The sequence below is a fragment of the Salvelinus alpinus genome, chromosome 7 (assembly GCF_045679555.1).
Source record: "Salvelinus alpinus chromosome 7, SLU_Salpinus.1, whole genome shotgun sequence".
In the NCBI taxonomy this organism is placed as follows: Eukaryota; Metazoa; Chordata; class Actinopteri; order Salmoniformes; family Salmonidae; genus Salvelinus; species Salvelinus alpinus.
In genome coordinates, this window is record NC_092092.1 from 28,892,923 (window position 1) to 28,904,063 (window position 11,141).

At 40.5% G+C, this 11,141-nt stretch overlaps 1 protein-coding gene across 1 annotated transcript; it reads right to left on the bottom strand.

The window, feature by feature from the left end:
- Positions 1–1,693: 1,693 nt before the first annotated feature.
- LOC139580154 (cold shock domain-containing protein C2-like) lies at positions 1,694–10,458 on the bottom strand. The gene is made up of 4 exons (XM_071408694.1): positions 10,230–10,458; positions 3,346–3,718; positions 3,055–3,177; positions 1,694–2,851 (listed from the first exon to the last, which is right to left on the bottom strand). Exons 2-4 carry the CDS (start codon positions 3,534–3,536, stop codon positions 2,689–2,691), a joined length of 477 nt encoding a protein of 158 aa, XP_071264795.1. The 5' UTR covers positions 3,537–3,718; positions 10,230–10,458; the 3' UTR covers positions 1,694–2,688.
- Between the last annotated feature and the right edge of the window lie 683 nt (positions 10,459–11,141).

Here is an 11,141-nt window from a genome sequence, read left to right on the forward strand (position 1 = left end):
CTGAAGGATTGAATATAAATATCATTTGACATGTTTCTATGAACTTTACAGATACAATTTGGATTTTTTTGTCTTCCTGTTTTGACTGCGTTTGAGCCTGTGGATTACTGAAGACAATGCACGAACAAAACGGATGTTTTTGGATATAAAGAGACTTTATCAAACAAAAGGAACATTTATTGAGTAAATGAATGTCTGCTGAGTGCAACCATATGAAGATCATCAAAGGTAAGGGATTAATTTTATCTCTATTTCTGACTTGTGTAACTGTTCTACTTGGCTGGTTACTGTTTGTAATGATTTGTCTAGTGGGCTATGTTCTCAAATAAGCATAAGGTATGCTTTCGCCGTAAAGCATTTTTTAAATCTGACACCGTGGTTGGATTCACAAGAAGTTAATCTTTAAACCTATGTAAAATATGTTTTGTTTTCTGAATTTTTATAATGAGTATTTCTGTATTTGAATTTGGCGCCCAGCAGTTTCACTGGGTGTTGAAGAGGTGGGACGCTAACGTCTCACGTACCCAAGAGAGGTTAATGGCCTGATAAGAATCTTAAGGGAACGTTCTCTAAAGTTGTGGGAACATGTGTTGTTAGCTGGGTGTAACCATTTATACAACTACAAAGTCTACAAACGCATGAATGATGGCCAGTAATGAAATGATGGACAATTACAAGTATGCTTCCTAAAGGTTACTGTGCTGGTACAACCAGGGGCCTGAATCCCTCCCAAACACTATTGATCATATTATACGCACACTTGTTGACTCAGTCACAGAACTCACAAATGCCCGGCTATTGCCAAAAGGTGAGAACTCATTATCAGCTCATCTCATTGTAGATCATTCTGTCTGGCTATGACTTTATTTCCCACACCCCTGTAACCTGCAGAAACAAAGCTCATACATCAAAAATAACAAGTCAAGAGGACAGACCATTTGGTTTAACGTTACTTAGTTCTTCTGTCTTAGCTTGTTTGTTCATTCATGAGTCCACGGGTGTGTGTGTGCGCATGCATTTATAGGTTCATTCATGCATGTGTCCAGGTGTGTCTGTGTGTGTAGTGCGTTGGTGTGTTGTTATCGTATACCTGGGGCACAATGTCCTTTTTAGGGTAAATGCATAATAGCAGGTTTAAGTCTGATTACTGACCACCAGTACATCTCATCAGCTGTTTCTGCTGAGCTCTTTATGTGTGTATTCATTTTTTCATGTTGGCTTGGTGGATCGTTGACAGTTTTGAAGATAGATTGCAAAGTTGACATCCCCATAAAAAATGAAAGGTTTAGATATTTTCCATGTATTCAACCGAAGCTGTGTCATCACGGCTTATCTATCTTGGGTTTACAATGCAAAGAAGTGGAGCGGCCCAAATACTGCATGATACAAAATATCTATATGGTCAGGGTTAACCATTACTTCATCCCCACTTTAAAGAGGTTGACACACTTCCATACAGTTGACCTGTTTTGTGAAGTACAGTTGACCTGTTTTGTGAAGTACTGTGTGTGCCTTCGAGTTTCTCCAAAATTGGTTGAAGATTACCTGTCCTTGTCTGCCCTCTAATGGACTGTCGATGTTACATGCCGTTCTAATAAGCAATTTCTGAAGCAATATTTGAATTGCTAATAACCTAATTTTGACCACAGGTTAACTTATTCATGCAAATAATCAACACAATTTCACACAGGAATGTGAATAATACAGTAGTAACTTTTTATCCTAATGACAACACGCTAGTCACATTGATTCGACATAAAAAGTGCTCTAGAACACAATGAAACTTCTAACAGTTTCCCAACATAAGAGACATAGTACTATATAATTTAGTCACAATAAATAAAACATGGTATTAACAATGCATATAAACCTAATTATGTTTACAAAAGGCTAAAACTGCATGATGAAAGTATGAGACTATTGACAACAGTACATGTTCATTTCTTGTCTATTACTATGGATAACATGTGTTTTAAAGATTTAAAAAAAGGTGTTTTGAACCTCATATAGTAATCATCAATAACTCTGTTACAAAGATTAATAAATGGTCATTGTTCAACATTAGACTGAAGGAGTGGGCGTTACCAGGGCAGTATCATCAGAGTGAATTGTGCGATGGGTTAGACCAGGCATATATTGGCATTAAAACACAAATGTATAATCTTATCAATAATATCTACCTCACTTGTCATAACAAATAAAAATTAAATAAATAAATCAAACGTAATGAATAAAAACATTTAGGAAGATTTGTTGCTCTTTGTTTCACAGTTTTCCTTACAGCAGTGTCTTATTAAACATACTAGAATCCTGCCATCTTAAATAAACCATCAACCTTCAATCCAATTTAACCTTGACCCTTTTCCTAACTTAAATATTTCACTTTTCCTCATTCACATTCCAACTGAAACCTACTTAACGCCGTCTTAAGCCTTATATTACCACATTCCAACCCCCAGGGTTACACCTTCACGTAATCACTCCTTCCACTGCTCCCTGTGCTTGTTCACTTCCTCCTTCTTCCCCCTTTACCTCTCTAGGCTCCTTCCGCCCCCACCTTATCTCCCTACCCTGGACTCCACTACTCCCTCCTCCCCCTTTACCTCTCCAGGCTCCTTCCCACCTTCCCTCCCAACCCCCATCCTCCACTCTTCCCCACACTGCCTATTTGCAGATGCAGGTGGAGGTCTAGGAGCTGATGATCTGTCCAGACCAGGTCTCATGCTTGGTTCCTGGGGCCAAGTGGGTGATGACAACCTCCATCGCCTGGATCTTCTGGTTCTTGGGGGGGATGGAACAGACTTTGTACGTGACCTCGTCACCTTCCATCGGCACGTATTCTCCATCGATACTAAAAAAGGGAGAGGGGGAGAACGTTATGAGAGTATCCAGGCCTCTCTAGGTCTAGGACATTAAAGTTGATGAATATATGATAAAGCGATAAGGTGTATTGTGATTATAAAATATGATATTATGTACAACGCATATTGGCATATTCAGTCCCAAAGTGTGTTGTAGATTATAATTGAATCCTAACGCTTCAGAATCACTCACTCAGAGATGTGTACAAAGATGTCCTCTCCACCGTTGGAGGGCTTTATAAAGCCATGACCCTGGGACCTGTAGAAGGTCTTACACACGCCCTTATACACTGGGCCTGATCTGGCCCGCACCGTACTGAGAGACACACAGGAGAGAAACAACATTAACCCATGCAGGCTATTCTCTGGACTTGCATCCAAAATGGGCAGTTCCTGATAGTGACCAGAGCCTCATAGATCACACTCAAGGCCATGCACAAATACACTCACACGCACTCTATCACCAGAGATTATTCCTACTCACGCTGAGTACGTGCGGGTGCGTTTGGTCGGCAGAGGGCTGGGCAACTCGCCTGGCATCAGGGGGGGTTTCCTTTCCCTCTCCCACACCCGACTTCCCTCCCTGAGGAAGGGGAAGGATAGGGAGAGAGGGGTGCGGGGGGAGCTCAGTGGCCGTGGGGGATCGGAGGGGGACGAGGGGTCTGAATCAGCCATCTCTGTGGGGGTCCCCCTGGGGGTGTGGAGCTCTGTAGGAGAAGCTGCCTCAGCCTCAGGTGGGTCACAGCCAGGGAGACAGACCTAGACTGTCTGCATGATAAGGATGATGGGTGGTGTGTTTGTGGTGGTGGTTTAGGATGCGTCTGGAAGGCGGGATAATGGAGGAGCTTGGTGGCTTCCTGGAGAGAGAAAGAAAAGAAAGAGTAAGAAATAGAGAAATATATGAATGAATCCGAAAGACTGCAAAACAATAACAAGGAGGGACACTCTGTGAAATAACAGAGCTCCTGTGTGGAGATGGGAGAAACTTTCAGAAGGAGAAGCATGTCTGTCTGCAGCACTCCACAAATCAGGCCTTTATGGTAAAGTGGCCAGACGGAAGCCACCCCTCAGTAAAAGGCACACACCTGTCTATATAAAAGGTCCCACAGTGCATGTAAGAGCAAAAACCAATCCATGAGGTCTGAGGAATTGTCCGTAGAGCTCAGAGACAGGACTGTGTCGAGCCACAGATCTGTCGAAGGGTACCAAACCATTTCTGCAGCATTGAAGGTCCCCAAGAACACAGTGGCCTACATCATTCTTAAATGGAAGAAGTTTGGAACCACCAAGACTCTTCCTAGATCTGGCCGCCCGGCCAAACCAAGCACCCGATGGTCACTGACAGAGCTCCAGAGTTCCTCTGTGAAGATGGGAGAACCTTCCAGAAGGACAACTATCTCTGCAGCACTCCACCAATCAGGCCGTTATGGTAGTGGCCAGACGGAAGCCACTCCTCAGTAAAAGGCACATGACAGCCCGCTTGGAGTTTGACAAAAGTCACCTAAAGGAATCTCAGACCATGACAAACAAGATTGAACTCTTTGGCCTGAATGCCAAGCGTCACGTCTGGAGGACACCAGGCACCGCTCATTACCTGGCCAATACCATCCCTACAGTGAAGCATGGTGGTGGCAGCATCATGCTGTAGGGATTTTTTTCAGCGGCAGGGACTGGGAGACTAGTCAGGGTCGAGGGAAAGATGAATGGAGCAAAGTACAGAGAAAACATGCTCCAGAGTGCTCAGGACCTCAGACTGGGCGAAAGTTCACCTTCCAACAGGACAACAACCCTAAGCACACAGCCAAGACATCGCAGGAGTGGCTTCGGGACAAGTGTCTGAATATCCTTGAGTGGCCCAGCAAGAGCCCAGACTTGAACCCGATCGAACATCTCTGGAGAGACCTGAAAATAGCTGTGCAGCGATGCTCCCCATCCAACCTGACAAGAGCTTGAAAAGGATATGCAGAGAAGAATGGGAGAAACTCCCCAAATACAGGTGTGCCAAGCCTGTAGCGTCATACCCAAAAAGACTTGAGCCTGTAATCTCTGCCATAGGTGATTCAACAAAGTACTGAGTAAAGGGTCTGTATACTTATGTAAATGTTATATTATTTTTTTATATATATACATTAGCGAGAAAAAAAAATGAAACCTGCTTTTGCTTTGTCATTATGTGCTATTTTGTATAGATTGAGAGAAACAATTTAATCAATTTTAGAATAAGTCTGTACTGTAAAAAAAAAAGTGAAGTGGTCTGAATACTTTCTGAATGCACTGTATGCATGAATTGGACCATATTGTTATTCTACCTGAGCATACGAAATGTAATGAGCACTTTTGGGTGTCAGAGAAAATGTATCTGCGTAAAAAGTACATATAGATAGTGGAGTAAAAGTTGTCAAATATAAATAGTAAAGTACAGATACCCCAAAAAAACTACATGCAGTGCCTTCAGAAAGTATTCCACATTTTCTTGTTACAAACTGAATTTCAAATGTATTCATTTGAGATTTGTCACTGGCCTACACACAATACCCCATAATGTCAAAGTGGAATTATGTTTTTAGAAATAAAAAATATTCATAAAAAATGAAAATCAGAAACGTCAATAAGTATTCAACCCCTTTATTAAGGCAAGCCTAAATAAGTTCAGGAGTAAAAATTTGCTTAACAAGTCACATAATGAGTTGCATGGACTGTGTGCAATAATAGCATTTAACATGATTTTTGAAATATCTACCACATCTCTGTACTCCACATATACAGATAATTGTAAGGTCCCTCAGTCGAGAAATTTATTTCAAACACAGATTCAACCAAAGACCAGGGAGGTTTTCCAATGCCTAGCAAAGAAGGGAACCTATTGGTAGATGGGTCAAAATAAAAAAGCAGACATTAAATATCCCTTTGAGCATGGTGAAGTTATTAATTACTCTTTGGATGGTGGATCAATACACCCAGTCACTACAAAGATACAGGCGTCCATCCTAACTCAGTTACCGGAGTGGAAGGAAACCGCTTAGGGATTTCACCATGAGGCTAAACAGAGAGTTTAATGGCTGTGATAGGAGAAACCTAAGGATGGATCAACAACATTGTATTTACTCCACAATACTAACCTAGTTGACAGAGTTTAAAGAAGCCTGTACAGAATAAAAAATATTCAAAATCATGCACACTGTTTGCAACAAGGCACTTAAGTAAAACTGCACAAAAAGTGGCAAAGCAATACATTTTTTGTCCTGAATACAAAGTGTTATGTTTGGGGCAAATCCAATGAAACACATTACTGAGTACCACTCTCCATATTTTCAAACATAGTGGTGGCTGCATCATGTTATCATTAAGGACTGGGGAGTTTTTCAAGATACATTTTTTTTCTGAATTGAGGCTGGAGCTGAGCACAGGAAAAACCCTAGAGGAAAACCTGGTTCAGTCTGCTTTCCAACAGACACTTGGGGACAAATTCACCTTTCAGCAGGACAATAACCTAAAACACAGCCAAATCCACACGAGTTGCTTACCAAGAAGACAGTGAATGTTCCTGAGTGGCCGAGTTACAGTTCAGGCAAGACCTGAAAATGGTTGTCTAGCAATGATCAACAACCAATTTGACAGAGCTTGAAGAAATTTAAAAATAATAATGGGAAAATGTTGCACTATCCAGGTGAGGAAAGCTCTCAGATAGACTCACTGCTGTAATCGCTGCCAAAGGTGCTTCTACAAAGTATTGACTCAGGGGTGTGAATATTATGTAAAACAAAGTTTTCACTTTTATGGGGTAGATGGGCAAGAGAAATAAACTTTACTTCATCCATTTTGAATTCAGGATGTAACAAAATGTAGAACAAGTCAAGTGTCATGAATATTTTCTTTAGGCACCGTAAGTAGTACTTTCAAGTATTTTTACACCACTGACTGGAACTACGCTGTCACGAACGTCGTCAGGGAAATGACCAGACCAAGGTGCAGCGTGGTAAGCGTACATTTCTTTTTATTATGAATGTCACCAACAAAAACAAGAAACGACAAAAACGAACGTGACGCTGACTAGGGCTATACAGGCCACTAACACAGACAACTACCCACAACTAAGCTGGAAAAACAGGCTGCCTAAGTATGATTCCCAATCAGAGTCAACGATAGACAGCTGTCCCTGATTGAGAACCATACCCGGCCAAAACATAGAAACCGAAAACATAGAAATAAAGAAACTAGAATGCCCACCCTAGTCACACCCTGGCCTAACCAAAATATAGAATAAAAGCCTCTATGGCCAGGGCGTGACATACGCACTACTCTTTTTTGCAAAAATGTAAGAAAATATGGCTGAAATGGGAAAGAATATCCTCTTTTTCTGCCTCAGACCTACCTAATTTTCACTTGATTTATAGTTAGATTTATAGTTAGACTAAATTACACACTGGCAACATCTGACTCCAGAATTATATGTTCTTGCAATTTATAGTCTTTGACATTTCAAATTTAGGATATGATAATTTTGTACAAAAACTGTTTTTTCAAAGTTACTTTAGTTAAGTAAACAATATTTTTCTTAAGTGTAGCTTAACTTCTTCCAGTTTGAAGTAATTGGTAGCCTGGTAAACTATATTTTCAGAGTAGCTTCCCCAACACTGAAGAAAGTGATTTGATTTAAAGCACCAGCACTGATGTCACTGGCTTTGAAATCATCCCAAGAATGTCTATATAAACCAGTCTCGCCGAGCAGAGCCTTAGGTTCGATATTTAATACATCATATTAACCCCCCGTGTATTGTGTATTCAGACGTCAAACGCTTTGAAGAGGCAGTGCAACCAGCAGATTATTTTGACAGAAAAAGCCCTAGACAATATCCAATTATTTTGCCATTGAAGAGAATTGTGTCTTTGAGACCTATCACAGTAGCCCTCCCCTCTTAGAGACTGCATACTAATGGCTTTCTATGCAGTGTTGGGGAGTAGTGAACTACATGTAGTTCAACTAGTAATGAAACTACATTTTGCAGTAGTTTAATGGTAGTTCAACAGAATTCAAATCTTGGTAGTGTTTTCAGTAGTTAATTACTTTGTTTGCCATGTAGCAGTGTAGCTTAATACTGGAACACACTACTTTTTTTTGCTAAAATAGAATATGGGTGAAGTAGGCAAGAATTTGCTTTCTTTTTTGGAATCAGGCCTTAATTCTCATTTGAAACATATTTTTTGTGTTTAATAGGCTTAATTGCAAATTCTGTGAACATCCGACTCCAGAGGGATCTGTTCTTGCTAGAACTGCGCGATTAACCAAAATGTTTATTTTTTAGACATCGGATCAATTACTTGATTTACATTTACTTAGTTTTTGTGTGTGAGCCAAAGCACTGTTTCTCTAGAAAAATCTAATAAATCACAAGAGAAATCAAGTCAAGAACTATGTGGGACGCTGGGCTGAAGGGAGTTGTAGTTTTCATTAAGCAAATATTCAACCTAGTTCAGCACAGAAACGTGGTCATTATCTACAATGCCCATAATCCATTGCGCCAGTTCATTCTGGTTCCGACAGAGATGGATACACTTTTATGCCTGCTATGTTAGGTTAGGTTGCCCCATACATAGGTTAGATACAGACTGACTGCATGAGAGAGGAATGTACACAACACAAGGAGATGATGGATAGACAGTTTGTGAAAGTAGGCCTATGCCTTATCTACTTTGAAGAACTAGTAAAATGATTTAGTCAGACAGGCTAGTCTGCCTAAGTATGCTGTAGAGCTATCTAAATAGGAGATCTACCCAATGTGGACTTGACAGAGACAATGGAATATTTTCAACATTTTGGCAATTGAATGTTCACTATTTTAGGCTTTGGAATTTTCATTTAAAAAGCATTTTTGCACTTTTTCAAAGTAGCTTTAGTTAAGTAAACTATTTTTTATTAAGGGTAGCTTTAGTGTAGATTAACTTCTTCCAGTGTGAAGTAATTGGTAGTTTGGTCAACTGTGATATCAGAGTAGCTTCCCCAACACTGTTTCTATGTAAAAGATAGATGAGGGAAATGTGTGGCAGACTGCATCCCTAGGGCTGCTCTCTCTCTATGTGACAAGTGGCACCATCTAAATATAGCTGCCTGTATGGTGGAGTAAAGTGGAGTTTACCCTTTATTGACTGGAGGGTCAGGGTGGAGACAGGGTTGCGACCAGAGTTTAGAGAGGAGGGTTCAGGGCGGTAGGGAACCATAATGATCCAATAAAGAGGAAAATACACTTTTTATTGGTAAGAGGCAGTGTAATCTCTTATCCCAAAACTAATTTAAGAGAAATGGATTAATAAAATGTCCCACATCCATGTGTCAAAGAAAGGTGGCAGGTTTTATCCTGATGACAACATCACACGCTGGTGGAATTTTACTTGATTGTGTGTACACCACAGGAGGTTGGTGGCACCTTAATTGGGGAGAACGGGCTTGTGGTAATGGCTGGAGCGGAATAAGTGGAATGGAATAAGTGGAATGGTATCAAAAACCATTCCATTTGCTCCGTACCAGCCATTATTATGAGCCGTCCTCCCTTCAGCAGCCTCCACTCTTATACACACCTCTGTTGTCACAATTTTGCACAGAAAAAAAAGACACTTTGAAAACTAATATTGAATTATTGGCTATTACATACACTGACAAGTACTTTAATCCAACAATACAGTTTATCCATCTAATCTGTCTCATTTTATATATACTACTTGTAAAAGTAGTGAGTGACTAAACCGATTTAAAAAATAATGGGATTATTATAGGCTGTACATTTATTTTTAGCTAGTTTTGGAGCAGTGTAAACACCAGTGCCGACTGGGCTCCGTCAACTAGACAAAGGCTGTCTCAACACCACCATGCACTTCCCAAAATCTGCAGGGCACTGTGGCTGCTTGTCCTCAGCATTATCAGCATGGGAGACACGTAAATATTCAGTAGGCTACACACAGACAGTCACTCACGACGCTGCTTTTTTTTGGCGGCCTTTGTCTAATCCCTTTTAACTTTAAAATACCCAAAGAGTTGTCTAATAGCGGTCTAACATGTGGTGTCTTGACTCTCTCTCACTCACTCCCCAAATCAAGGCCACCGGCATCTTGATTCCAGAACATTCTTATGTGAACCAGCTGAGACAACAGGAGAATACATTGATCGTTCAAAATAAGGTAGAATCTGCACGAGACTACACAGTTTAAAGGCTAGGCTACTCACACAATACATATTTATCCAGATAAGTTTATAGAATATAACATTTTCCCCTGGATGGTGGTAGCTAACTTGTACAAAAATAGCTCCGAAAATAAAATATTTATAGCCTAAAGCGCACTATCAAAATGTAGGCTATTGATTAATCGTGCTCTTACCGTAAAATGTTACTCTGTTTTCGGTCAAACGTGTTGATGTCTTGACTCTTAACTGTTATATGACGATAATTATAAAATGAAATAACAATACAAATACACAGATGTGGAGAGAATACCTTCCTCTTCTATGTGGTTTCGCTGCACAAACTGGTCTGTCTGGATGATGAGGGCGCAAAATGAAAAGAAAAGAGAGAAGGGCGGGGGTACTAGTGATGGGCAGTTCGGGAACGATTCGTTCTTTTTGAACGACTCTTTTTACTGACTCGAGAGTCATGATTCGTTTTTAGTCGTTTGTTTGGCCTGCTGGCCGCAATGTATTCTACAGCAAGATAAATTCGCGCTCCTCCGGCTCAGCCAATATAGTCTAATTGCAGACCGCAATTTGGGGGCGTTTCTTGATATGGCCATATCATATCATATTCCTTGATTATCCGGTAACACCCATTTGTACACGCCATTCGTCAGTCCATTGATATCAGGAAACGCCCGTTAGTGCATGCCATTGGTCGGTCCATTGATACGTGCCATTGGTCAGTTCCACGCTATTTGTATCAAGGAGACTTCAAATCAAATCAAATTGTATTTGTCACATGCGCCGAATACAACAGGTGTAGGTAGACCTTACAGTAAAATGCTTACTTACAAGCCCTTAACCAACAATGCAGTTTTTAGAAAAATGTGTTTAGTAAAAAATAAAAGTAACAAATAATTAAAGAGCAGCAGTAAAATAACAATAGCAAGGCTATATACAGGGGGTACTGGCACAGAGTCAATGTTAGTCGAGGTAATTGAGGTAATATGTACATGTAGGTAGAGTTAAAGTGATTATGCATAGATAATAAACAGAGCGTAGCAGGAGCGTAAGGGGGGCGGGGACGATGCAAATAGTCTGGGTAGCCATTTGATTAGCTG